Raw genomic sequence first — 13,531 nt, 5'->3', positions numbered from 1 at the left:
CAGACATTTCTGCAAAGTTGAGTTTTGGGGATAGGGGTTCACTGCCAGTATTTGACCAGAATCCGAAGTACCAACATTCAACCTGCAAGTCTACATAATATTGTCACAGTATTTCCAGTCTGGACCACAAGAGTAAATACTAGAAATCTTTTCATATTTCCAGTCCAATCCAGAAGGCTAAAGTGATTTAGATATCCTTTAAATATGTGTCTAAGCATTTGCTTATCTGAACTGGACCTCCAAACGTAGTGAGTGAGCAAGTATTATTACTCAGTGAACTTTATCTTCCTGGTTGTCAAGGGCAAGGGCTGCCTCTTCTGTAGTAATTTAACAACTCTCAACCAAGAGCCAAGATATGAATCAATGGTCACAGCATACATGTTGTGAAGAAGGCTGTGGGCCTGATCATGTAGTTCTTACCCAGGCAAAACTTCCACTGAAGACAGGACTGCTGGATCAGACTCTGTATTTAGCTGCTTTCATTTACCAAATTGTAGAACCATTTTCTTGAGTTGCTGTTGTGCAACACAGGATCCCTTTTATTCCTGGCTGCATTTGGCCTGTGTGTGGTAAGAAAAGACGATTTTGGATTACGAGCTAATCCATGAAATTTACTATGTTGGGAGCGATCCTGAACTTTTTTAATGTAAATTTCATAAAGTGTAAGGAACGATAATATTTTGCTGAGTTAGGCCTAGAGTAAAGATATGTTACAAATATAGTGTCGAGGTAGATATCTGAAGTAATAATAAAGAGAAACTGAGTTATACCAAGGTTTGAACTAAATTTAACTTGAATTTAAATTCTGCAGAACAGTAATTAAAACTTAGCCTGTAGCAGATCATTCTCTGAGGTTAAAATAGTGTGGGGGGAGCACTGATTTGAGTTTACATTGCTTTATGCAATTTATAAGTATGACCTACCTAAAGCTAACATTCCTACCCCCGATTCCAGGTCCCAATTAAAAACACAGTTTGAAAACCTTTAGGAGACCTATGGGGCCTCTTTTACAGTAGCCTTTACCCCCTCTCATTCTATGAACAAATTAAAAAATATTGCCTGGTCCCCTGTTGGTCCTCCAAGTTGATGCTATGTTTTCATTAATACATCATTAGGGTAATGACATTGTGCTGATGATGTTCTCTAAATAGAGCATAAGCCAGGAGGAGCTCCAGGGCTGTATGCCTTTGCATTCTTTGTTACAGGGAAATATTTTACAAAATGCATTTTTAAAATGTTGATTTTTAAAAAAAATATTTTCAGTTCTGTTCGATAAGCTCTTGGTTTTGGGCATTTATGCGTGAAGTATTCACTTAAGATACCTTAATCATTGCTCTCAACTGCAAAGTTGGTTCACTTATAATTTATTTGAGCATTTACAATTACATAAGACCCAAATGTTTATCTGTTTAGAGAACACATGGGATTGAAATACATTACTTAATGAAATCAGTGAAATGCTTTAAAAACAAGACTTGAAATAATGGCTTTATTATTTTGTAGGCAATTAACTGCTACCTCATAGATAACAATGGATTTATTTTAGTAGCTGAAGACTACAGACAGGTAAGTGGCATTAACCAGTCCCATATCACATGTTAGAAAAGGTTTAGTTTGTTTGATTTTGTTTATTAAACATGGTCTTCAGTGTTGAAGCATTAAGACAATGATCCACATTTAAGGAATAAGTAGCATGAGATTAAAAAGATCCCTCCCTCAAAGAATGTAACTTGCCTCTCAGAGAGCCTCAAAGAATTTCTAGCTCACAGTGGGGTGGTTCTGCTCTAAACTCATAAAGTTCAAATTATAGAACTCTTTGCTGCAGAGGTGTCTGTTCCCCTTGAGGAATTTTTACTTCAAGGAAGATGGTCCCACATGTAGTTTTTACCTCATTTAGGAGGGTCTTACTCTCAAACTTGTAATAGTGAAATCCTACACTTTAAATCTGTTTGTTCCTGAGTTTCTGTGTTCTGAACCAGATTACTGTCATTTAAGGTACAAGATTTAAACTTGGCATTCAGCACCACAATAAAGAGGACTGGGGTAAAATCAGGATTACTCCAGAGATTATTCAAAACATTAGATTGTTGTGACCATGGACAGCTGATTGGAAAATGGAAGACTAATGGCCTAACTCCGTAGCCCTTACTCAGCAAACACTCCCCATCAACTTTTGCAGGAATTTTGCATGAGCAGCAGCATCATCAGGCCCCACATGGAACAGGAATGTCCAATACAGGCTCTCTTTTGGGTTGAACTCTGTGGAGTTGTGATCTGAAATGCCCATATTTCTGGCTAGATCTCAGCTCAATTAAGTTTGGTTAAGTAGGTTTACTGGGGTGTAGAACCTTAAATTCTTTCAGAGACATCTTCCCTCGCCCTGACCCTTCCTCTCACAAAAAAGAATCATATTTGGGCTGACCAGACTGGTCACTTTCACCACTGCAATTCAATAGTGCGCAGCCGTGAAACTGACAAGAATCATGTTAATTCAGTCAGCAGCAGCTTCGCTTCCAGCACCCTTGGCGTCATAGCAACTTTTTTATGCTGACTGCCTCAGAGTCGGAGACCCCAGGGCTTCCACGCTCCTGTGCCAGCAGGCTCCCCAAGCTGTGCGAAGCCAGCTGGCATAGCAGCCTGGAAGCCCTGGAGCCCCCAGCTCTGAAGCACTCCACATGGTGGGGCTGCCAAAGAGCTGGGACCCTGGAAGCCCTGAGGTCCCAACTCTGAGGCAATCAGTCAGGGGGGCTGCCAAGGCGCCGAGCAGATGAGATGGCAGGAAATTAGCGAGGTGTCCTTGCGAAACCTGCCTGACAGGCACATTTTGAAACCTTCCTGTGTTATATTAGATTCATCAAAATCAACAAGTTCTGTAAAATTGTTCACTTGTGACAGATCAGTGTTTTCCGGTGGAAAAATGTTTGGTTGAAAACCTTCCAACCAGCTCTGTTTCAAAGCCTATTCTGACTGCATCACAAGCAGGCCCTCTCATAGCAGTATCAAGGGCACAGAGGCAGAAATTGACTTTGACCCTCCGCCACAAAGGAGGCAAGGCAGATATTTAGTGCTGGGAATGGGTGTAATGGACACGACAATTAGGGTCCACAGTTCTGTCACTCTACCAGATGCTGGAAGGGCAGGAATGGGATTGAATAGAGGCAGCCAGTGAGTGGGGTCCAGGGCTGCTGGCAGATTTGCAGTGTCCTCAGAAGAACTGCATTAGGGGAGCAAGGAGAGGTATTTCTGCTGTGGCGGATTGAGTGGCGCTGCTCAGCTGCTCATTCTCAGGGCGGTGGCACCGTAGAAATCCTCTCCTACCTGGCAGCAAAGAGATTAACCCACAGCAGGATCTAGGGGCAGTAAAATACTGGCGGGGCAGGAAGAAGACCCGGCAGATCCTGAGCTAGTAGTTCAGTTCCTGCACATGAACTGAAAGAGGAAGAGAATGATGCCATGGGGTGGACTCACCCACAAGAACAGACTCATGCTGCACAGGAGCTAGGATTGACAGCAATTGAGGGGGGCAACTAGGCCTCCAAACTCAGACGTGAGTAGAGGACTCTCCTTCTGGTGCGCATATACACACACCCCTTCACAACCTCTAAACACAAGTAACGTCATAGACATTCAGCTTCCTGGACTTTCTTTCCTCTATGGATGGGCTGATTACTCTGACCTCTCCCAACCCCTCTCCCTCACAGTCCTCCTGCTACCAGCAGACCTTCCCTGTCCAGCCTTTCCTTACCCACTTGCTCCTATTGACACATCCTCTGCTCTCTTTCTTAATCCCATCCTTGCCCCCACAATAAACACAAATAGAAACACAAAACAAAGAACCTACCAGTAACCTGACATTTGCCAGCCTGTTCCTTTGCATGTGTGTCATAATCCTTCCTCCCACCCCCCGGTATGTCTTGTTTATTTCAATATTATGCTCTTCAGGGTGGGGTCCATGTCTGCCCACGTGTTTATACGGCAGCCAGCAAATGGGCCCCACGTCCTACCTAAGGCTCAGAGGAGCTACCACCACTGTCACTACCAAAAAAAAATTGTGTCCCTTATAGAGGAAAGAACAGTGGGTGAGAACAACATGGTGCTGCTGCAAGGACCTGGAGCAGGTGAATGGGTAGGAGTCTGTTACAGCAGCACCACAGGTAAGCGAAGCCAGTTAAAAAAAACAAAAAAACCACAAAGACCGCACCATTGGCAAGGGCCATGGACCCTCAGCCCTCAGCTGCCACTTCCCACACCTGTGTTGTACCCCCATCCCCAGCAGTTGATGGGATGAGAGATTTGCTGGCCCCTGTTTCTATCATGCCCAACACTGTCAATAAGTAGGGTCCTACCAAATTCACGGCTATGAACAATGCGTCACGGACTGTGAAATCTAGTCTCCACCCATGAAATCTGGTATTTTGTTTGCTTTTACCCTGTACTATACAGATTTCACAGGAGAGATCAGTGTTTCTCAAATTGGGGGTCCTGACCCAAAAAGGAGTTGCAGGGGGGGCACAAGGTTATTTTAGGGGTCTCATGGTGTTGCCACCCTTACTCCTCCACTTCCTTCAGAGCTGGGCAGCCAGAGAGTGGCGGTGGTTGGCTGGGTGCCCAGTTCTGAAGGCAGCGTCCTGCCAGCAGCAGCGCAGAAGTAAGGGTGGCAATACCATACCATGCCACCCTTACTTCTGCACTGATACCTTCAGAGCTGGGCAGTTGGAGAGTGGTGGCTGCTGACTGAGGGCACGACAATCTCCAGCTGCCCAGCTCTGAAGGCAGCACCGCCACCAGCAGCAGTGCAGAGGTAATGGTAGCAGTACCGCAACCCCCCTACAATAACCTTGCAAACCCCCACCCCAAACTCCTTTTTGGTCAGGATCCCTACAATTACAACACTGTGAAATTTCAGATTTAAATAGCTGAAATCACAAAATTTACTATTTTTAAAATCCTATGACCATGAAATTGACCAAAATGGACCGTGAATATGGTAGGGTCCTCTGTTTTCCCATAATCCTTTGCTGCACACCACACAAAGCTGTCTCCTTTGTGCGTGAGGAGGAGGGGCACTATCAGTTACCCTAATATCTGTGATTCTCCTTCTCTGCTGATATTTGGAGGACTCCTGCTTCAGAAGTAACTAGAGCAGCACTAAGCAGGGCCGGCTCCAGGCACCAGCGCAGGAAGCAGGTGCTTGGGGCGGCCAATGGACGGGGTGGCATGTCCGGGTCTTCGCCGGCAATTCGGCAGCGGTTCCCTCGGTCCCTCTCAGAGGGAAGGACCCGCCACCAAATTACCGCCGAAGAATCAAGCGGTGCGGTAGAGCTGCCGCCGAAGTGCCACCAATTGCGGCTTTTTTTTTTTCTTCGCTGCTTGGGTCGCCAAAAAAACTGGAGCCAGCCCTGGCTCTAAGAGCCATGCCTCACATCTGGGCAATACATTTCTTTACTTGATCTGAACTAAGCAGTTCAAATGTTTTTTAAAAACCACAAACTGTGTAAAGGTTACTGATTTCTGAGGAGAAGCTAATGTTTAAAAGTGTAAAAAAAGGTATTCTGAGTGAGAGCTGTCCTTTAAATGCCTGACTGCAACTGACTCATGACTTGGCAAATCTGATTTGCTGCTATCTAATGTTATACCAGCCTTTCCTGGTCTGGGCTTGTTTGACTCTGTCTGATTTCCTGTCTTGCAATTAGGATAATTCTTCTTTATCATCAATCAACTAGTGCTATTGAAACTGGTGCATTTAATCACATAAAATAAAAATGTTCTCCTTGCCCCTAGCAGGCTTTACACACTCATGTGTTTTGAAAAATGTCCCAGGTTTCCCTCAGTGAAAAAGGCAATACTTGCTCTTTAGACAGAGGAATGCCTCTTGGCTAGGTCTGTAACTTTTCTGTCTGCAAACTCCCAGGTGTATAGTTGAGGTCACGTAAGTTAGTTGTAATGAAAACTAGGGTCTAGTTATTCATGCCCTTTCCTCCCCCCTCCCCTAAATTCTGATATTTTCCCCTTTAAACAGTGCAAAGACCATGTCCAATTCTTCTGTGAACTGAGGTCCTGAAATAAAAATGCCATCCCTACACTGGAAACAGACACTGGCCTGCACATGCATGATTCTTTACAGCTCCATTTGCATAGCTGTCAGGACCAGGCCTAATGGATAATGTGGTCTCTTCCAGATTGTATATCAAATTCATAACAGGAATGTTTGTTTTCTCATCAGAGATTTGTCTTCGTTATTCCACATCTTTTCATTTACTGAACAAAGGCAACATGGATCATTCATCGGGATGAGTGGTTTTAAGCAGGAAATTACTCTGAATGGGGTGAAAATTTATAGGATTGGTGAAATGTAATGTTCCAGCTCCATAAACAGGTCATGCAGGAATTATAAACAATGCTTTTTTATGACCATTTAGGAAATCCTTTCAAAACCAGTTTATATCTTTATGGAGTAGCATTTTAATCACAAGGGTTTGTGATCAGATTAGTTGCATTTTCTTTACAAGCTTGAGATTTGGGTGGTTTTTATTTCTGACATTAGATGTTATATAATGTACCTCAATCCATTGTATAAACTCTCCCATCTGCTCAGGGGTTTACCCTGTAATCCCCATAACTTGTCATGACTGTTAAGTCCTTTTCAATTTTTATGTAGCAGTAGCCCTGAAAATCTATCTATGTAACTGTCAAAGCCACTCTTGTCAGATCCTAGGATATGCCAGTTTAAATTGTATCCACTCTTTTTTTGCATTTATCCCACTTCTGGTCATTTATGTTCTTCCTCCTCAGACTGGGAACTTTTTTGGTGAGATCGAGGGGGCTGTGATGAATAAATTGCTAACAATGGGCTCCTTTAAAAGGTAAGAATTTTACAACCCTCTCTCCCTTAAAAAAAGGTTTGTATAAATAAAGTAAAATAAAACCAAGTTCAAATAAAACAAGCCCAAAGTTGACTGAGTGGCTGGATTCTGCTTGTGCTCTTGTTCCAGGTGATCTTTGTAATTTGATGCCACATGCATGGACTGTTACAAGTCTTGGAGACTTGGCCTACAATGAGTTTCCTGTTAACACAGTATAGCTTATTGGAGTATGATACTGAAGTAAGACTCTGAGTCCAATCCTGAGTCCAATTGGACCCTATATACTGCAGTGTAGCTTAAACAGATTTTTAAAGCAAGTCACAGAGGAAATAGAAAACAATTTAACCTATAGAAATCTGGAGATTCTCCTCTTTAGAAAAGACGAGCCAGAAAAGACAAAAGTGTCCCAGAGATAAAGGGGAAGCAGTTGCTTCTCAGCCTCGCAAAATTATCATGAAAATTGGCCAGGTCAGGCAAAAATCTACATACTGGCCCTTACCAACATCGTAATAAAAAAACAAATGAATTTTTTTATGTGCCCATCAAAATAAATTACTTACTCCAGGGAAGTGGGCATGTAGAATTTTGCAAGGATATGTTAACCTTGTCTCCCAACTCAGTACTAGATTCTGCCTGGTTTTTACACAGCTCTAAATAGCCTCCCTCCATCCCTTCACTGTTGTATGCCCCATATACCAGCTGGGAAGAACTGTAGTCCTTGGATTTAAGACTACTCCCTAATTATTCCCCTGTGGAAAACTAGTATCTAAAGAAAGCAGAATGGGATGGGGCCATAGATAGATCCAAGCCTATGTTCCCAATCCCTACCAGCCAGTGAAGCTGGCCAGCTGCACAGAGGGAGGGAGAGGAGTATGCTGCACCCCTTAAAGAGGTGTGACATTTTGTGGTTCCCTTGTGCAACAGGAAGCTCATTCTCTTTGGGTATGTCTACATTCCAGTCGAGAGGTGTAATTGCAGTATGTGTTGACATACCCCAGCTAGCTTTGATCTAGGTAAGTCAAAGTTAGCTCAAGTAACAACAGCACTGAAGCTGAGCAGCAGGGGTGGTGGCTACTCGAATATGTACCCAGGATTCTGGGCATGTGGAGCAAGCCCACCCGCCACCCATGCCGCTGTCACTGCTGTGGTTCTCAAGCTAGCTTTGATTTTAAAGCTAGCTCAGGTATGTCTATACTTGCTGCAGTCACACCGCTTGATTGTAGCGTAGTCATATCCGTAGAGGCCGTATGCTTCCTGTGCGCCTGTTGGGCTGGACAGTGGTGCATCACACACAGTAAAGAGCTCTCCCAAAATGAGAAGATCTAGCACTCAGTGAATAGTCCGAAATCCTAGTTTTCTGATGGTGGCAACCTTCATTCTGCTGGCAAAGGAATTGTTATTTGTTTACTGTTACATTTTCAATAATTATTATGGAATGAAGTGAACTAATTCCTATTTACTAAATGGCTCTGGGATGATAGGACAAGAAGCAAGCCATCTTATTTAATCCAAGTTAAAAATCGGCGTTAAATGCAAAGGATAATGCTTCGCCTCCATACCTTTGCTTTTCTCCTACCCAGCAGAATATTGGCATTTTAAATAGGTTTTCAACCAGAACTTCAGTGATGCTGAGCTCCATGATTGACATAAATGAAGTGAAGAATCCATCTAGTGTGCAGCGATAGCCAACTTGGAATGGCTAATTGGCTCATGTTTAGCTATGAGGCACCTAGAAAGAATGAAGCCAACATCAGATCCACTAACTGAGAGTGACTGAGCTGCATGCTGAAAGCAAAATTTAAACACAGTAAGTGGATTATTTAAACAGACTAAGCTGGCCATTGCCAGTGAATTTAAAAAATGGGTTAGAATCAAACTGATATAATTACACTAAGTGAGCCACCTGCTCTTTCTGTGGTACAGCAGATAGCACAGTGCAGCAGAAAGTAAACTCACTTTCCTCTGGGGTACACAAGGCTTTTAAAAAGAACCCTCCCACCAATATGGAATGGGAACCTTTCTTGGGTTTGTAATGAACATTAATCAGACATGTGTTCCTTGTTTAAAGGTTATTGTTTTCTTTTTGCTTTACCTTAATGTATTTCTTTATTTTTATTTCAAATCAGGGGGAAAAAGCATGTAAGGGCTTGGAGGGGAACTCTGCATTCTGGGCACTGATCCTGTGTGAGCGCAGCAGAGCAGTTGCCATAAATATTATGTACATCATACTTCCTATTATTATGGTTATTATGGAGATCAGATTAGAGAGCAGGCTCTAATCTGTCTCTATATTCTTTGGAGTTTTTCTCTGATGATTTCCAGAGCCATCCTCTATTCCACTTTGCTGCCTATATGTTGTCTACTTTCCAGCAGATGTGTGTGCTATAAAAACTGTTATCTGAGCTGTTTGTGCTCCTCAGTGGCTTAGCTGGCAAAGTGCAGGCTTCCAAGATGCCTGGACCCGCACCATAAAACACAAAAGGCAGTTATTGACACTCCCTAGGAAATGGGAGTCCTAAAGTTCCTCTTGAACCTACCTATCCCGAGTGGCAGTACAAAGAGATTCCACCACATCACAGATTCATGCTAATTAGCACACAAACTAAGGGCCCAATCCCGCAAAGGGATGGGATGATCTCTTGCGACATGCTGAGTTCCCTCAACTTCTATTGGATAACAGAGCACTCAGTACTTCTCACGATCAGGCTGGAAGCATTAGGCAAAAGGGGGTTGTTTTCCTAAGTCCACATTTGTTTTCATCATGTACCTGGGTATTCACAAAATCCATACGTTGGCTGTTTGCATTTTAATGTGAAACTTCAAGTGGAACCAAAAAGTCTTTTTCTAAGACTGAGTAGTGCACTTACGTTGATCTTCTTGCATTGAACTTTATGTTCAGGAAAATATATAGTCTATTTTTTAGCAAATTACCTCCATAGTCACATTGCCTGTTGACTGCTAAGTCCGTAGTTATCAAATCATTGTCTACTGTACATTCTGTATAATGCACACAATTCAATATTAAAATGTCATTTAAATGCATTACCAATTAAATTAAGATGTACATATGGAAGGAACTGAATTGATATAATCTGAAAATCTGCAGCTTTTATAGGTACTGAAACTATCTTAACATGAAAAACTTCTTCTCAATTAAAAAGATTTTCTACAAGACCCAATATACTTTAGCTTTTTGAAAGAGTCACACCATACTGTTCATGGGAATAGTGTGAAGTGCTATTTGTTTGCTGAAAGAAAAGTGTACATTGTGGAAAAGCCTACAAAATATGAGATCCATGAATGAATATGTTTATAAAAGGGATGAACTGAGTAAAAATGGAAGAGAAAGCCGCAGGTCTAGTCTGCCAAAAAGTCCCCCCAAAATTCTTTAGTAAGATCTAAAAATGAGGACATTTTAAAGGCAAATATGACACAGTATCCTCTCCTCTTGACAGTTCTGTTTCCATCAGGCAGTCTCCTGGCCCCTGCAGAAGGACCTCTACCTCGGTATTTAATCATGTTGTCAGAACATAAGACCAAACTGGTGGACACCTGGATTCCAGCTTTCCCAGATGCTAAGGCTCACTCTAACAATTTCTTGTTGCTCTGAGGGCTCCTCTTGCTGCTCGCCTGCCCCTGCTTCTTTCATTTATCTTACTTTATGTGCTTCCTAGTGAATAATGCATGCTCTCTGTGCTCTTAAAGTATGGTACATTCCAAACCTCTTACCGTTTTCTCTCTCTCTCACACACACACTATCTTTTGATTAGCTTATAAATTAAGTTTAGTGGAAGTTCTCCAAACCTTAGAAATGTTTTGTTTCCTGGTTATAATCCTAACTATCCTATGAAATTCTGAAAGCTTTGAAAAGCTACATGCAAAACAGCAAAGCATTTTTTGAATCCAAATACTGGAAAAAGAATAACGTAGTGGGTTACCCCACTCCCTTTCAGACATAACAGCTTTCTAAAGTATCATGTTCACCTGTGCGCCATGGGGCATTTTAACATGTAAGCTCCTTGACTGTGACGTTGACTTTTAATTAAACGCGCTGGGAATATTTTAAAAGATAAATGTTATATTTGCAAGTCTGGTTTTCTCTAATTTAGTGCTTAGCTTCCTACTGGATAGACTGATTGATTTATTTGTTGATATTCGAAACCTTTTTATCAGCAATTTTTTTTATGAATGTAAGTGTGCACTTTGGAGGAGACTAGTGCTGTGAGTGAAGGGGCAGTCAAGAAGAGGCTTAATGTAGCTGTTTTCACCTGTACAAAATGTGAACATTATTTTGCTGGTCCAGAGGAAAATAGTCCTTATTTTTGATGTATTTAATTGCTGCAGTCCCCAGGGCCTGTTTCTGTTCACACTGAAGAAGTCAATGAAAATCTCCCATTGACTCTGAGCAGGATCAGACCCAACATATATCCCAAAAGTATGTCATAAAATATGACAAAATTAATACAGTCAGGTGCACAGTTGTGGGAGGGGAGGGTTGTTGGTGCTTTTGGTGGGGGTTTTTTGGTTAACAAAAATGCCCTGCACAATAGGCCTCATTCCTAACCTACGCACAATCTCTAGGCATTAAAGATAGATTGGTCTCCACATCTTACCTAATGACATTGCCAGAAAGAGGAGCCCAGTTCTGACTGTTTGAATTGCCCAGCTGTATTTCTTGACCTGTACTCTTGTCACTTTTTCATAGCTCTGTGGTATGCTCTCGGCCCATCTGATATCTAAGATTCCCAGGGTTATCACTGAATTTGGACATGGTTTAGACTTTAGGTCTGAGTGAATTTTACTACCACTTTCATATAGTATATTAATATGTATGGGAATATCTTTACCCAACTATAAGGCCCCAAACATGTGTGCTGTGTAAAAGAGTCCTTGTTCTGCATGCTCAAACTAAACGTCGAGTTGTAGCCTTTATAAATGTTATGCTTTGCAGTATCTTGGCAATTAGAAGCAGTTAAAAACTAGTTCAGCTCTCCTCCTAAGTACAGCCAAAGACATGTGCTGACAAGTTATTTTTGTCAAAGGCATAATTTATTTTTATTTTTTTAACTGAATTTAGTAGTGATGAAAGGTGCTGGATTGACAGCCCTGGAGACTATAATAATCTGTTTGTCTGTCCTTACACTGTTCAGCCAGTGACCTACAGGGCCACCTCTAGGCCTGAGAGGCTAGTTCACTCTCCATGCTCATTAAATCTTGCCCTTCTGCTGAGAATTCAAGCAAGGATGCCAACTGTATTTGAGGAAGTGAACATGTGTCCATTGGAACTGGACTGAGACCCACCAATGCATTTCACACAGGCCACTGAGTACCCTTCATATAAAAGCTATTCAGTCAGGGCCGCCCGGGGGTGGGGCAAGCGGGGCAATTTGCCCCAGGCCCTCACAAGAGTTTTCAGGGCCCCCCCCGACAAGAATTTTCAGAGGGTCTTCAGCGGCAGGTCCTTCAGTGCCGCTGAACACACCCAGAGCGAATGAAGGACCCGCTGCCGAAGACCCGGAGCTGCATCTGCTCCGGGTCTTCGGTGGCAATTCAGTGGCGAGGGCTCCTTCTGCTCTGGGTCTTCGGCGGCGGATCCTTCACTCGCTCCGGGACCCACCGCCAAAGTGCCCCGAAGATCCCAGGCCCCCTGAATTCTCTGGGCGGCCCTGTATTCAGTCACTGTCTACCTGGGTGGGATTTCAACTCACAGCCTAGATGTTAAATTCCATGTCCCCTACCAGTCACCTGAGTCATCCAGTCCCCAAATGGTAATTTCACAACATTTATTTGCAATGTACTGTGCATGTTTCATCACATAGCTGAAAAATAGTTTGTTGTAAAGTATTATAGTGTTGTCCGCTGACCCTTGGGAATCTGAGTATGCAGTACCTGCATTTGTTATGGGATCATGATTAGGTGATATTAAAAGGAGCGTTAGAGGTGAATCTAACAGTTGCTCACAGGCACATCCATTAAGCTAAGATGACTCAGGGTCAGAATTTAGTTTGCTAAATTTTGAAAGAAGATTGTGTTAATTACTCACTTTGGCACAGGGCTACTCTCATTGACAATTTCCCTGCTTTCCTTTGTGTGCATTTCCTCCTTTCTTACAGAATCGGGGCTTGCATAAGTTACAAGACAGAACCATATTAAGCTTGTTATTCGTATAAATTACATATATGCCATAATATCTTGAATTGGTAAGAAAATTAGTATCTTTTATTCAGTTGCATATCTTTGCTAGTATATTTGTAAATAAGATTCTTCTTCAAGTGATTGCTCATGTGTATTCCACAGTAGGTGTGCGTGCTCGCCACGTGCACCGGTGCAAGAAGCATTTTCCCTTAGCAGTATCCATACTGGGGGAGCACTGTGGTGACCCCTGGAGTGGTGCCTGTATATCGCACTATAAGGGGAGTCATGGGCTCCCCCCACCCTCAGTTCCTTCTTGCCACCAGTGAAGGTAGTCGGAACTTTGTGCTCCAGCTCTGCTGCAGCCTTTTCTTCTCGACCTTAGTGGTACTGTTCGTGGATCATTTCTCCATTTGTCCAGGATTCAAGTCATGTGACTCCTGTGGCTGCTCTATGCCTAAGAGTGACCCACACTCTGAGTGTCTCCGCTGCCTGGGTGAGACTCACATCAGTGACCATTGTAAGATCTGCAAGAC

The 13,531-nt window shown here is 42.8% G+C and overlaps 1 protein-coding gene across 10 annotated transcripts in view; it reads left to right on the top strand.

The window, feature by feature from the left end:
• CACNA2D3 (calcium voltage-gated channel auxiliary subunit alpha2delta 3) overlaps nt 1–13,531 on the top strand; it is a 752,236-nt gene that overhangs the window by 688,887 nt on the left and 49,818 nt on the right. For 9 of the 10 annotated variants that reach the window (XM_045024490.1, XM_045024489.1, XM_045024494.1 and 6 more), the window contains exons 29-30: nt 1,504–1,566; nt 6,793–6,863. In XM_045024490.1, coding sequence (XP_044880425.1) covers nt 1,504–1,566; nt 6,793–6,863 — 134 coding nt within the window. Of the gene's footprint in view, nt 1–1,503; nt 1,567–6,792; nt 6,864–8,443; nt 8,638–13,531 lie in introns of those variants that run through there. The other variant, XM_045024493.1, reaches the window with a different exon arrangement.

This window comes from Mauremys mutica, chromosome 7, assembly GCF_020497125.1.
Source record: "Mauremys mutica isolate MM-2020 ecotype Southern chromosome 7, ASM2049712v1, whole genome shotgun sequence".
Taxonomy (NCBI): domain Eukaryota; kingdom Metazoa; phylum Chordata; order Testudines; family Geoemydidae; genus Mauremys; species Mauremys mutica.
This window is presented reverse-complemented; position numbering and strand designations above follow the sequence as displayed.